Source organism: Athene noctua, chromosome 1, assembly GCF_965140245.1.
Source record: "Athene noctua chromosome 1, bAthNoc1.hap1.1, whole genome shotgun sequence".
NCBI lineage: Eukaryota > Metazoa > Chordata > Aves > Strigiformes > Strigidae > Athene > Athene noctua.
In genome coordinates this window covers 164,327,207-164,343,140 of record NC_134037.1, presented here as the reverse complement: position 1 = coordinate 164,343,140, position 15,934 = coordinate 164,327,207, and the positions used below count along the sequence as shown (strand labels likewise).

General features: G+C 37.7%; 1 protein-coding gene across 2 annotated transcripts in view; it reads right to left on the bottom strand.

Moving 5' to 3' along the window:
- Positions 1 to 15,934, bottom strand: part of TTC3 (tetratricopeptide repeat domain 3) — a 64,097-nt gene that overhangs the window by 42,273 nt on the left and 5,890 nt on the right. For both annotated transcript variants that reach the window (XM_074903707.1, XM_074903715.1), the window contains exons 6-14: positions 14,958 to 15,011; positions 12,672 to 12,795; positions 11,637 to 11,722; positions 10,780 to 10,874; positions 8,998 to 9,060; positions 5,032 to 5,086; positions 4,168 to 4,330; positions 3,998 to 4,046; positions 2,786 to 2,909 (exon numbers count right to left, since the gene is read on the bottom strand). In XM_074903707.1, the coding sequence (XP_074759808.1) occupies positions 2,786 to 2,909; positions 3,998 to 4,046; positions 4,168 to 4,330; positions 5,032 to 5,086; positions 8,998 to 9,060; positions 10,780 to 10,874; positions 11,637 to 11,722; positions 12,672 to 12,795; positions 14,958 to 15,011 (813 nt within the window). The remainder of the gene's footprint in view (positions 1 to 2,785; positions 2,910 to 3,997; positions 4,047 to 4,167; positions 4,331 to 5,031; positions 5,087 to 8,997; positions 9,061 to 10,779; positions 10,875 to 11,636; positions 11,723 to 12,671; positions 12,796 to 14,957; positions 15,012 to 15,934) is intronic.

Genomic DNA, 15,934 nt, shown 5'->3' with positions numbered 1-15,934 from the left:
GCTGTCTTTTTCAACAAGTTCTGTCATTTCCTTCCCTTTGCCCCTGTACATTGTTTTAATTTTCCCCACCGAGTCATCTTTTCTGCTGCCCCACCCACCTGTGAAACCCGGAAGTTTTTTCATGTATGCGCTGAATTGTTTTGACCTTGCTAGTAGATTCACATGATTTATCGTCTTGTTTTCTATATTATATAGCTTATTTGTAACACACTTTATAGGCTAATTTATAACAAACAGTTTCATGATCTTACAATAACAATTCTTCACAATACTATTTCTTTAATAATTATTGTGAAACTGAAAAACTGTCTGGAGGTTCATTATTAAATTTTTAATTCCATATTGTTACAGCAGGACTGTCAAAGTCTGTATGTGTCTACCAAAGCAAACCACACAGGAAAATTTAGGTGCATTCATTATACTGGCCATGAGGCACTAAGATAGCAACAGCTGGGAAATTCCACTGGCATCCAGCAGCAAAACCCATCTAAACCAAGGTAAGCACCAACAAAATCCCCCAACTTTCCACTGTTTTGGGGCTGTGTGTTTGTTTTTTTAGGGAATAAAAACCTCTGTACTGGTTTTGGCTGGGACAAAGTTGATTTTCCTCAGCAGCTTGTATAGTGCTGTGTTTTGGATTTGTGATTAAAGCACTAGTGATAACACAGGGATGTTTTAGCTATTGCTAAGCAGTGCTTGCACAGAGTCAAGGCCTTTTCTGTTTCCCATGCTGCCCTGACAGCTGGGGTGCACGAGAAATTGGGAGGGGACACAGCCAGGACAGCTGACCCCAACTGACGAAAGGGGTATTCCATACCATGTTATGTCATGCTCAGCAATAAAAGCTAGGGGGAAAATGAAAAAGGGGGGGACGAAGCTCTGAGTTTTGTCTCCCCAGGTAACTGTTATGCACGATAGAGCTCTGCTTTCTGGGAAATGGCTAAACATCTGCCTCGAAGTAGTGACTGAATTCCTTATCTTGCTTTGCTTGCGAGTACAGCTTTTGCTTTGCCTGTTAAACTGTCTTTATTTCAACCCACGAGTTTTCTCACATTTACACTCAGGATTTTCTTGCCCATTCTGCTGAGGGGAGTGAGCAAGCAGTTGTGTGGGGCTGAGCTGCCTACCAGGGTTAAACCACAACAGAGTACACCACTGCATTTTCAACAGTAGAATAACGTTCTAAAATGCAGAATTAGAGGCTTTTATTGGTGGGTTTCTTTAGTAACCTTTCACTAATGTATATCCTTAGTTTAATTACTTTTCAGGAACAAAAATGAACCATGAACAGACAACAAAATTTACTCTATTAAGCTTCTGTGATGGATGCACTTAAGTCCTTGACCAACTAGCAGTAGTTTGGTTCAGCCTCCAAAGGAAGCAAAGGCCTAGGCTGCGACCAGGCCATGAACTTCTCTAGTTCCAACCAGTTTTTTTGAAAACCCACACAGGGACAGGGTGACATGGTGAGCTTTGATGTGTAAGAGCTTGGAAACCAGAACAACAATCATGCGATTAACACATAAATAGCAGATAGTTGTTTCAAAACTCATTTGGTCAAGGAACAAAGGAAGTTGTGGGTACAAGGAGTCTCATGCTTACCTTTGCCATCACATGTAATTTGTCTATGAGCCAACCACTTTATCCCATAATATGACAGCCCAATTGAGCTTTTTTTGAGCTCTCCCTCCTAAGCAGCTGGCAGCAGGGCAGTGATCTCCTCTTGAGTTGCGACACCTCTCAAGGTTGAGGAGTAACCAACCAACTGCAGATCTTTGGTTAATAATCAATATTGCACACAACCTTGTATCACAGGGCATTAAGATCTTGTATTGGTAATTTTGAATCATTACTGTATCCTCTGTGCAACAGAGTAATAGATTGAACCTTGACATTGGACTTTAAGCCTCACATTTACAACATCTTACTTCAGTAAAACCACTTTTGCAGCTACCTTCAGCAGTGGTTCTCCAAGCAGTCTAAATTTCCCCTACAAGAGCTTCATGTTCTCCTTTAAGCCTTCCTCACCAAAAAAGTTAGGAAAAATAATCTAGTAGAATATTTGTGCTTGTGAACACTTCTTTTAAATTCAAAGAATGAATCTAAAGAATTACAAAGGGCTACTAAAGTAACACAACTCCATCTTGCACTACACTTGTTTTAAACACACAAGCCAAACAGATACTTCAGAACCACAAAACCCTAGTTTTAAATACAATGCAGTTAAGCATACTATTTAACCAGCATTTCTCCCCTACAAAAGAAATCTGTTTACAGAGCATGAAAATAATAGTCTATAACAACTCAAATACCTTAACATCACAGTATCAGTGCTAAACAATGCTCTGGTATAGCAAAAGCCCTGTATGTGAATTAACTTTGTATAAAGCATCTTCCACTGAATTCCATTATACCAGTACACATTAACTCAATCCTCTCCTAAAGCCAAAAGGAAACCCACATCTGAATGCACACTGACGATTAAGTCAGACATGACTTCAGTCTCACTTTCAGTAAGCCCAAAGAGAGTCCTCTCCTCCTCATAATATATGGTCTCCACCTTCTCATTCAAGCAACAACCTCCCTCCCACCTTCTTTCAAATCCAAAGTTCTGAACATTGATTTAGTAGTTAATTATTACTGGAAAAGTGCACTTGGCTGAGAAAGTACACAATTATTAAAGCACAGTGGCTGCAAACTTTCAGCCACACCACTAAATAACATGTTTCAGATTATTAAAATCAACACCGTTAAGTCTTGTAATGCCAGCTGTAGCGTAACTTACCCTGATATCATGTTTCTGATGACACTGGCAATCTTTAGGATCAGGTTGGGTTCTCCTTCTGTCTTTTTCTATTTCTTTTTGTTCTTGAGAAATTATTAAATGAGACTCTGAAGAACCGCAATCTCTGATATGTAAAAAGAGAGAACCCTAGTTCTTCCAAGATTTATGCCTTTTCTCCATATTCAAGAAACAAACCATACATGTATTGTGAAACAACAACAAATAAAAGAAGTCTAACCCTCATGAAACTGTAAAGGCCTAAGCATATTTAAAGCATTTGATCAAACAGCTATTTTTTATACATTCACATTACACAGTCCAAGGCTATGCAAAAATTTAACAAAAAAGCGCATCATTTTCTATGAAAAGGATGGGAACAGACTTACTGCATCTTTTTTTTAAAAAAAAAAGATGGTAATGAATTTTAAAAAATTTTTTTAAAGATTAATCTTGTCCAAGGCCACATTTTATCTGTGTATTATAGAAGGGAAACAAATTTAAGTTCCTCTAGAATTTTCAAGTTTACAAAAAGCTGTTTAGTAGTTTACTTACTGTACTGTTTTTGAATGACAGCACATTACTACAAGTAGGCCAATAAAAAAATCAAAATGATCTTTCAGAAAAATATTTAATACAAAAGTTACAGAATATATTGTAAGTTAGCTGAATCTGTGAACACAGAATCTTTTACTTTCTCTGGGCAAGGCAAAAGCACAGAATAGATGTGACAAAACCAAGTTCCTACAAATGATGATATACATTCATTTTTACCATTGTCAAAATGCATTCGCTAGCATTCAGTTCCTCAAATGAGATTAGTATCTCCTAGCAAACTTTATATAGCAAAGTTAACACAAAAAAGTGGGTGTGATTGCGCATTTTCAGGCACCAAATTTCTGCAACAGCAAAGTACTTAAAGTTGGGAGGACAAAACACATGAAAATGTAATTGCTTCCTGCTATTTCCAACATGGGTAAAACTTACTGCTGAAGGAAACTGCTTGCAAGTGGAACACATCTCAAGATAGCTTATTTAGGTACTAAATGCCCTCTTTACTCTTAGGCTGCGCTCTGCTTGCAGTTCTGGTAAGTTTACTTCTTCCATTTTTATTTACTGATAAATAACGAAATTTAAGCAATATCTATGCTATGTATTACTTAAATCTTATACTAAACTCGCTAATTTAAAAAAGCAAACTTGACAATTGCTTACTTTTTCTCAAGAAGAGATTTCTTTGGTTTCTGTTTATGTTGTTTAATACCTATAGAAAATTATATAGGAAGGGGGAAAAAAAAAAAGATAATTAGTTAGTTTCAAAGGGAAGTTACTAATGAAGGAGTTTAGCTATGTTCAAGGTAGATACTGAAATCAGAAAAGGTTACCATTGATTTCTTCTAATGTCTTCTTTAACTTGTCATTTTGTTGAATAAGATCCTTAAGTCCATCAAGAATATTCTTGCATAATTCCTGGGCTCTCTCATTAGCTTCCAAAGCCAGTTCGTGTTCCCCCAGTAATGACAGTGCCTTACAGAAATGATAGTGACCCTAAAAGGACATAAGTTTGAGTTTCAAGCATTCATTCACACAAATAGAATAATTTCTATTCAAAACAGTTGCTGCAGACAATAAAAAGTAGAATTGTGCATACTCAGAAGTTATCTACTGCACCTGTTTCAGGACAAATGATGAATCAAAGTTTTCAATTATTCATAAGACTGGAACAGAAAAATAATCCACTAGGAGCAGCATCTAGCCTCTGGCTTTGGAATAGAGTAAATTTTCCTTTTCCACTAATCTCAACTACTACTTTGCAATTTTGTAACTAACCCTTATTTACTCTTCTTTAGGCCAAGAATATTGGGAAATACATGTTGGTCATTAATCAGGATTTTTATTGTAAGGACTACATATATTCTCTTGAAAGCATTGTGATTACATAGCTATGCACAACAATGTAATAAATGTTTTCTTCTGTCTTTACACATGCAGAACACCATGTAACAACACTTACAAGCATGTCAAAATAACATTTTTTAATGTAAAAGTACAAGAATACTATGTATTTGGCTGACTGAAGCAGAACTCTCAGTCCACAAAGTACTGGGTTCATTCTGTGGTCATTAGTGCTAAACACAGATGAGAACATGTCACATCCACCTGGGTCAAAGCTATAATTATGACTCTGGGTTTTTATGTTGGTTTACAGTACTGAGAAAATACAATTTTGAAATTTATATGAAACTAACCTTTGGCCAATTAGGCTTCAAAACAGTTGCTCTTTTTCCATCAGCAAGGGCTCTCCTTAGAGAAGGGAGCAAAAAAGAAGAGGTATTTATTATTTATACTTCAGAAAAAAAACCTGAAGACCAGAAGTACAAGGCAATATAAAAATACAAAGTGAATAAAAGAACAGTTCATTCACCTGTGTAAGGGCACAGCCAGATAACACTTCTCTGTTGAAGTTTACCTGGGTTAAAATGTTACAGTCTCAACTATTCCACCCATCAGATATTTATTCCCTCCCACCACCTCCTAGGTTTTCCAGCATTTCTACATATGTACCTACCCCCTAACTGGGTTCTAACAAAATGTTACTCTAAAAAGCAAAGATTTAATAAAAAAGCTTGACTACCAAACCTAAATATTTTGACAGAAATCATAAAGTAGTTACATAATCATAGCTAGAGATTCAAGGATGTAAGTATTAACTGCCAAGCACTGAAAGACAGTAACCTCCAAACATCCCAACAACTAAAGCCTGAAGAACATGCCTGACTGACTTTCTATATAAAAGGCGTCATGGAATAACTGGAATTAAAATGTTGATCAGGTCAGAAGAGGAGCAAACTATCCCTATGGCTATGGGAGAGAACACAGGGCGGGAGCAACAACCTCTGCAGATACCAATCTGCCCAAAGCGGGCGGTTACAGAGTTTATATACCTTTGGGATACACCACTCATTCTTCACTGCACCACAGCTATGCATCAGATCAGCAGGACGCAGTAAGTTACAACAAAAAGCTATCATATTGCGGTGGTACAATTTCCCCCCACCTTGCTGGGCTACTCGGTGCCTGGTGTGATTCCCTCCCTCCAGCTTCTGGGCCACATACCAACCTAGGGCAGTATGGACTGCAAATACCAGTGGACCAGGGTGTTAAGGCACCCCCTTGACGTGCCTGGCTCCTGCTCTCCCTATCGCTTGGGAGCAGTAATAACAGTCCATCACCTCCTGACAGCCTGGTACATCTGTACCTGGGATGTGGCCGAGGGAGGGCAATCACAGAACTGCACATCCATCAACTTCTGGGGCTGCACAACTGGTGGAAAACACCAGAATATTTCATCACTTGAGTTGGGCCGAAGCAGAAAAGCACCTGACAAAAGTCAATTATCTTGGACCCTATAAATAATGACCCTGAGCTCTCCTGCAGGCCTGTGACCAGCACTTCCCCTGAGTGGGACACCTCTCAGGTAATAACTCTTGGAGGTACTGTCTGCCATTAAAGCCAACAAAGGGCCAGGGTGAAGTCACCCCCCTTGAGTCTCAATTATCACCTGCTGAGGAATGGCAATGCACTGTAAGTATTTACATTCAAGAAGAGGGAAATTTTAACTGTAGGCTCGCCTTTCTTTCACCCACCTCTCTACCTACCACTATGTTTGGCTATACACAGCTGTTTTCACAAGTGTGGGTACATACGTATTTAACTGGATCCAAATATTTGCCTGTCTGTGTGTCTGTATGTCTTGTGTTCATGAGTATATATATATACACACACACTGATTTAGGATACCTTGTAGTAAGTTAGTGTGAATCTTGTCATTTTCTAGTTAAGTCGCTATTTTAATCATAACATATTTTACTTAATTATTTTGTAATCCTTAAACTGGTTTATGATTAAGTGCTGGTAGTCATTAATAAATCTTGGTTTGCCGCTAAACCATTACGAATCTTTCCTTCTGCAACATGTGGAGTACTTCAGATGAGGAAGCTTACAGTTAACCTCATTCTTTCAACAGCTGGGTTACACTGACTCAGTAAGGATGTCTGCAGCAAGACCTAACTCAAGAAGTCTGCAAAGGCCTATGAGGCATTAACTATTTTACCTCCACAAAGGAAATGAATATGGAAAAAAAACCAAACTTGTTTCACATGAAACTGTTCATAAATTGCCTAGTCATTACCACTATTTTTTGTAACCATTGTAGCAGGAAAGCTTGTACAGAAGGATCTAAAGGAGGAGAACAAGTTGATCTGTTGTAACAAAAGCTGGATACTAAAGAAAAGCCTGAAAGAGACAGTAACTGCAAGACAAGGAGTATGTTTTACACAACAAAATTCTTAAAAATTTCAGGAAGAATTAATTCAGTGAAATGAAAGCAAGTTAGAACAAAAAACACCACCCAACTAGAGAAACCTGGGATAGTAACAGCAGAATTTAGAGATGCGGCAACACACTATGAAAAATCAGTAGTAAGAAACCCCTACAACAGAACTAGTGATTAAAATGGGAGAAATTGCACCATATTCATATTGCAAAGGAAACAAACACAAGGAAAAATGCTTGAGTAAAAGACAGCGAGGTACAGAACCTCAAGTTACTAAGGCATTATAAAAGCAGTTGAGAAGATCTGAAAAAACTGAATCACTCGTCTTGTTCTCCACTGCGTACTGTTAGCTTTGTTTTCACCCATCCAGTCCTTCCTCTAGGTGCCATCTTTCGACAGCCTGGTGCAGTGCAAGGAAAGTTGCCCCCGAGCACTGTCTAACATCACCACAGGAGGCCAAGGGAAAGGTCCTGTCCTGTATGAAAGCCTGACAGGGAACATGGCCACTGCCTCTCACGAGGCTCTGAAAATGGAAGGAATACACCCTCCTTGGATAAAGCCACGAACACTCCAGCACATGATCTGGAGATGCATTGTCCCATAATACAGTATTGCCACTGCCAACAGCAGGCCATAAACTCAGCACTGAGTTTGCAAACCCTCAGGACTGAGGCCCCTCGGTCCTGCTCAGCCTGAACTGCAGCTTGACCTGCCTGCACTTATCTTTCACTTGGTTTAACCATGACATCCATTTCTCTAACTGACTGGATGTCGATGGCTATTTGTTCTACTTTTGTTTATTTTTGTGTGGTACAACCATAGATTTAGACGGAATAACTGCTTGTTACTGCTATCTATACAGAAGGAGGTATTTGTGACTCAAAAATGATGATGTCCTGTAAAGAAATACAGCCCTGATATGACAGCAGAGGCCTTGAGAAGTGGAGACACGGATGCAACAAAGGAGTACAGGCACAAGATGACAAGAAATGGGGCACAGGGTTGGCAATGAAGACCTCAGTGGTCAATTAAAGACATGCCAGATCTGGACAACTATGTCTTTAATAGTAAAAGAAAAAATAATATCCATAAAAAGTACCATGAATAGTAAACTCAGATGTAACATGGTACTGGATACCAAAGATAGAACAAAGGTGTAATAGCACACTGGAAAACACAAAACCAACCCCAAGTGGATCCCAGAGTGACAAAGAAGAAACCATCAGCATGAACATCACATTCCTCACAGAGAAGGTCTCTGCATACTGACAGCTCTCTAATCCCACTGCTACAGCAATGGAACTGCTGACCTTAGTACCTACCCAGAGGGGCAGTGGAGGGGTGAGCATAACACCAAGAAAGAGGGTAGAAACTAAGAATCATGTGGATACTAATTTTAATTACATTGTCATTATTTCTTTTTATTTCAACAATTAGATCTGGATCTGGACTAGTAACAGTTTGACCCCTTAAAATTTCAGTTATACTAACAACAAATTCTTGCATTGGCTTTACATAAAAGGTACACATCCACTTTGCTCATAAACCAGATTTTTAGTTTAACAGCTGGCTTAAGGAAAATAACCCCCATACCCACACTGATCTCTTCTTAAAGAGGTTTAATAAAAACCACAATACTCAGTGGTACTGAGATTTCGTTTGTTGTTGTATACCCCCTCCCCTAATTTTAAATGGTATTACACCCTGCCAGCAGATACAGCTAATATTATTCGGGGTTTTTTAGTATCATTTTTCTGAGGACACAACATCACCATTACTATAAACTTAAGTTTTAAAAATACCATTTTCCTAAGTATATTGCCAATTTTTAACTGCACATCACTAGAATATCGCAGATTATAAACAAGGTGTTACTTACTTGTACTGCCTTGTGAGAATTAAACAAAGAGCTCTGTTTCCATACAAAAGATGGTTTACAGGACTTAAAAAAAAAAAGAGAGAGTTAGTAACATACATTACATTTAAAAATCTTGAGGAAAAAAAGCAAATTTTCACAATAATTGTCTGCAAGCACTCTAGCACCAAATTATACACAAGCTTCCTTGAATAGTCCACTGATTTACAAGTCACTAAGAGTATTAGTTTTCATCATGTAATAATTTGTAAGATTTGGGCCCACTGATGCAATTTCCAATAAATTCAAATCAATCTCAGCCCACTTTAAAAAAAAAAGAGATATTTAAACTCCTTCCTCAACTCACTAGGCTCTGACAAACGTAGCAAAGCATACCTCAAATGGTCCAAAGATATGGCTAGTACATTGCTACTATGTTCCCTGCAGTCTCAGATTTGTTTAAAAAAGAAAAAAAAAAAAAAAAAAGGCACGAAGCATGGAAAAGCTAGCTCAACTACCTGACTGGGCAGACTAAGCAACAGTTCTAAGAACTAAAGCATTGTCCCCAGCATACCTAATGGAGAATGAGAAGGGGGAACCGATAAATGTAATCCAGCAACCACCAGAAAGGAAGCCAAGGGAAGATGCAGCTAGTTAGGGAAGGAGTGTGATGATGAAGCAGATGAAAGTCAGCTCACACTGGGAGAATAAGAAAGGAAAGGCAGTGCACAGATCAGATAAAGGAGGATTCTGTAGCTGCTAGACATCACTGAGCTATCCTTCACCTTCCAGCAGGGTCTTCAGGACAAAGAATTTCTAACCAGTAGCTGTACCAACAGCTCAGCTCTACAGCCCCTGGAAACTATAAGACTTCCTTTGTTCATTCCAAGCCATGGGATTTCCGTTGCTCTTTCACTCAATTCTGCTCCTCCCTCCCATTAACCAGCTACCCTGAGCAAACCCTTCTTAGCCTGTTCCATCATCTCAGATACAGTCACTTGACCAAAGTCAACTTACCCACTTGAAACTTGGATTAAAATATATCCTACTATGTGACCTGAAGCAAAACATCAGTAAAATGCTAATCCTTTTAACTGCACGATTATAAAGCTACAGACTTCAAATAGACACCAGAACTTGTAAAAGCAGTATTTGCACAACTACAACACAAGTACCAATTACACCAAATCAGTATTCTGTAATTAGTTGATATTCTGTGCACACTACAGGAAGGGGGCAAATGCTCTATATACATATGACATAAATTCTCGTTTACTTTCTGTCTCCCTGACCCTTTATAGAGCCCAGGTAAACCTCCAAAGCCTTTCAGCAAGCAACTTTTGGGAAAAAATTAAACAAGACTTACAAAAGAAAATTAAGACTCTTGAATACAGAGTTCCCCAGAACATACTTGAATATTTGTTCTTGCTCACTTTTTTTGCATCATCGCCAAGACAAATATTTGCAACAGTTGGTCACACTGTTCTGCTGGAATAATATTTAGGAGGGATGATACCAAAAGTGGCTGTTCACACGAAATAACTCATTTCCTTTCAGGTTTACTGTACTTACTGTTAGTAATTTTAGATCAGTCTTAAACCCTAACAGGATTTTCAGGGCATTAGAAGTGCAAACAACCACTAGTAACAAGAAACAAAATAGAACAAAAAATGTTTTGTATAGAGCTTTTTTTTTTTTCAAATTAGATATCAACAGCCTCTATGCAAAACTATACAGAATCAGAATAAATCTGAATAAGATGAATACATAATATAACACAAACTAGTTAACAAGGTTAGTTCTTACCAAAACTCTATGGCTTTAGTATATGACATTATAGCACAATCAAAGTTTCCTTGGGAAAATTCCTCATTTCCTTTCTGTTTCATAGATTCACTGTTCTGTGAAATCAAAAAAAACAATTCAGCAATTACTGTAATGAAACTCATTTGCAATGAAGAGAAAACCTTTGACAAGAGGCAAATAAGTTTTGATGCTTGTAAAAGCAGAATGTTACATATGCACTATTATTGTAATTTAATACTTCTGATTCATTGCAATTAATAAGCTTAGAAGAATACAAAATAAAATGTCATGCAGACAAGAGTAAAACAATAATTAAAAAGCAGGACTAATTCAGAAGCTCTCCTGGGTTCCATAACATAGTCATCAAAAGCAAGCATGTAAAGAGCAAAGTAGGCCAAATAAAGCACAGCTCAACCAGTTCCCTATTCAGTCCCTTTCAGTGTAGCTTCTGAACTACAGAATTGTAGCAAGGAAGACACAGGATTTAACCAGACCCCCATAGAAAAACACACAAACATCTACAATAAGGGAACACATGGCAAAGAATTTGAGAGCATCTTATTTCTGTTTTAAAAGGATCAACTTGAACAGTCTTCTACCAATATTAACTACATTTCCTTGAGCTCTCTGCGTGGTGAGGAAGGGAGCACTCTCTGTTGTACACCGGCAACATAAACAACTAAATCTCTCTATTAGGCCAGGATCTCTCAAGGTAACTATTTATGTCAGAATGATTACTCACCCAAGCTTTTGAAATCTTTATAAAAATGACCAAATGATTAAAGGTAATCTTTGATCATTAAAAACCTCCAAAGAAAAAAAGAAAAGCACAACCACATTCTGGTATCTTCTCTCACCTTCCTACAGTTTTCACAGGTCACAGCTTTAAACTCTTCAACTAAATCACAGTCTTCCAAAGCAACTTTAGTAATATAATGTTTACCTGGAGACAAAATTCAGAAAAATACAGTGGGTTAAAAAGTTAAAGACAAGAATTAGGGTTTATCTTCTGCTGCTAAGAATCATACTCTGTTTTCTGACTGAAAGCAAAATTTGACATACCAACTAAATAACAGAAACAAATTAAGCAACAGAAATGTTCAAAAGGAAATGAATTATTTATTACTGGGTAAACCCAAAATAACTAGCTGAAGACTGTAAAATATTTAACTATTTTTCTAATTTCCAGCAATTAAATGAAACTCAATTGTATTTTAAAGAATTTGCAATTTAAAGATTTGTATTTAAAAAATTTGTAGTTCAGTACTTAACTACAAAAAGATTCTTCTCCTTACATGTGAGTTCAATTTCTACTACCCTGTTACATACTGCAACAGCTGAGTTAGAATGTGTATGTGTAAAAACTAAGACCAAAATACAAGCCATTTAACAGACATCAAATACAGTGGGCCTGGGAGCTTTTTGTAATTTTAGCAGAACTTCTTCTCCTGCTAGTGTTAATATCTTATGGTAACTCCCATGAGCTACATAAGTTAATTTTTGAAATATGACTGACATTTCAGTATTTTGACAAAATCCTCTGCCAAATGGTTAACAGAAGGACCCACATAGTATTTCAGACAACTTTTAACTTAATCCTAAATTAAAGGGATACAGGGTGCACATACAGCCCATAATGGATACCAAAGTGAAAAAATATTGAGCTCCTGTTCAGAAACAGCACATACACTGTAAATACACAGCACATACAGAGATTCAAGGAAGAACTGATTGGTTCAAATAAGCAGAAAACAGGGAAAACCACCACACCACCACTGCTATTTTTCCAGTCGCTCCCAGAGTAACGAAATACATTCAAACATGAACTATTTCATAATTACAACACAAATGACTTGCCTCACCATTGTTTCTTCAGAAATGTTCGTACTTACACTCAGCAAAGAAAATTTCAAGATAGATCCAAACAAAATCACTGAGTTTCTCCAGCCTCTGCAGAACACTGACATCACCTGTGCATCTGACCCAATCAAGTGCATCCCCAAGATCAAAGATACCCTATTTCAATTGAAGGAAAATAAAGAAAAAAATGATAACTAATTCTACACAAAGCAAAGTTTTAAAACAAAAACACCAACAGATCAACAGCTCACTGGCAATATAGTGGAAGCATTCCGTGTAAATATAACAGACAATACTACTGTAACACACTATGCACTTGTTCCCAATTTGTTAGCCTTTGAAACAGACAACAGGTCACAAATATAAATAGCTGGGTAACTCAAGCACAACACGATACAGCGTATTCACAAAATGAAAACAATCATTCTTTCAACAGGAGACAGGGGAGCCACTCAAATTATAGAATACGATTTAGAAACTTCATTTTCTGGAACTGCAAACAAAATTGCTTCAGTGTGAAGTAACAAGCCTAATCAAAAAAATCAACATTCTCCAGGCTTAACCCAAGCAGGACTAAGACTTAATTCTGTTAAGTCATGACTTCCCTTCTATTCAAACTAAATTTAAGTGTTTGAGCTATAGAGCTTTATTTGAAGGAGTGGGATTAAATGAAGACTGTCTGTTGCCTGGGATACTCTCACATTATCTGAGCCTGCACATTATGAAAAATAACGTAAAAAACTCGCATGACTAAGGCGAATATCACTAAAAATACAGGAACTGGGTAATCCAGCAGGAACATAATTGTACCTATTCTGCTTCTCCTACTGCTACTATCAGTTATGATATTGTCTTCTAATGTCAATGTTTTTATTTTAGCTTTTGCAGTTAACCTACAGCAGGCATCAGAAACTAGGAAGTGGAAAAAAAGTGACAAACACGGGGAAACTAACAACATCCACAGACTAAAGATAACAAGCTGAAAAATGTAAGGAGTCTAGTTTTACTATACACTGAATTTGGCAGTGAGGATGGTTCAGCAGGTTTCCAAACCACACTCTTACTCTGCCATTCACAGTCCATCAGATTGAATCAGTATCACTACTTGAGAATCTCATAAAAGATTTCCAACCTGCCTCCAAAGAGTAGAACTTCCGCATCATTTCAGTGATTGAGCTTAGCCCTGCTTGTAGCACTGTTAGCCCCACCATACAGCATTGCTATCACTAGTAACAGGCCACAGGTTTTGTACGGAGTTTGCAAGGCCACAGGACTGTGACTTGTCAGGCTTCCTCTGAGCTTGTCCTGACCCGCTTAAAGCTCTGTTTTAACCGTAACAGTAATTTTTCTTCTGACCTTGTGGTTATGACTAATTTGGTGAAAAATGAACCTAAGTAGATCCTAGGATGAGGAAGAAGAAAACATCAACAGCAGACCTTGAAGCTAAGAACTCCAGCTAGCAACAACTATACCCCACACAGGCAAACACCAGACAGAAGCCATTTACTTCAGAATCCCAAGGAGCAATACAAGGGTAAGCACAGCACCTGGAAAAGGGTCAGATACTAGGAAGTGAGTGTATTACAATTTTAACTGTATTATTATTAGAGAGTTTCTCTGGTTAGTAGTATTTATTTCTTAATTTTCTTTCTTCTTCTGAAATAAGTAATTCTAGAAGACTTCAACTATACTAACAATAACTTCTTGTCTTTATACATAAAGTGTATTTGCCTTTTAACCAGACTTTTAGCACAACACACCAACACCAGCACTGAAAGAGAGGGCAAAGCAAAACACATCACACAGGTAGGACTGTGTGCTTGTGGGAGGGAATCTAGAGCTCTTAAAAGACTGAAGGCAGAGAGAGTGCACTGTGACATCTCAAAGGAGTAAGCCTTCAACAAGAAATGGTAAATCGGCAAGCAAGCAACAAGAAAAGCCACCAGCAGGTACTGAAGCAGATACATGGTGGGCTGACCTGGGTTCCAGCTGCACAGCCTAAACCCACCCAACCACACTGCAGTAGCAACCTCCAAACCATTTATTTTCAGCATATGAACTACCCTCAAAGTTCTCAAGCATTTTGGTCTCCTTACACAAACAATATTTATTTCACAGTTCCAGTAACACATAGATTTCGTTTGGTGGCTCAGAGTTGCCACAACTGGCAACTCCAGTCCTATATACTGCATATTCCAAAAACTACAGACTCAATGTATTTATGCAAGCATTTTCAAGTTTTGGATATTTGTACAAATGTTTTGTTCATATTCACGCATAAAGAAACATTACTATTAAAACCAATTCCAGAAACTTACATTTTCTATTCCGCTACCAATTCTCAGTATGCCACTGATAAAAGGTGGAACATTCTGGAAGAGGGATAGAAAACAAATAAAACCCAAGTTATTAAGACCTGATAACTTCAGTTTCTGTCTGCTCAGGTTCAACTCAGTAACATTTTCTGTTCAGGTAAATCCCCTACTGTTTTTGTTGAAAAATAAATCATACCAAAGAACCAGCTGATACATCCCATGAAAACAACCCAAAACAACAGCACTTCCTCTCCTGAGCTCTTCTGCTCCTCCAAATAAATTTTACTATTGGATATACAAACTTCTACATGGAGGAGACACAGGCTGAGGAAATCAAGAAGAGGGAAGCAGAGGTAAACAGGGAGATGGCAATAAACACAGACCCTCTCATCTAAAGATTGAATGGGAGACTACCAGGGAATAAACAGCACAAAGAAGCCATGACATGAGACAAAATGGAAAAACTGCAGAAACATCCTGAAGGACAAGAAGGTGAAAACAGAGCACTCAGTCTGAAGGACGAAGCAGCAAAAGAGCATAAGTATGAATCCACAAGATCAATACAGCACATGAATACCTCATCATAGAAAGTCATGTAACAGTAAGGTAGACTGGAAAAGTATAGGTTGGGATTGAGCACAGAATTTCAACAAATTATTTTTTTAAAGATGCGTCATACCTAAATTCAAAATAAAATAAAATCTATTCCCTTCAGCTGCTGAGAACATTTCTTACATCATTCTCTCCTCTGCACTCTTATGCTTCTGTTTTAAGTCAACAACAATAGCAAACCTTAAATATCACTTGATAAATGAGGGGAAAATAACTGAGCTGGAAAAAATTATTTAACTTTTTCATCCAGGAATGGTGCCATTTTTCTCACTGATATGACTCCCTTTCTTAGCAATTTACAAGGGCCCCAGTCAACTGTATCATTGACTCTGCAAATATTTAGCAAGTTAGCTCAACTGTAATAAAGC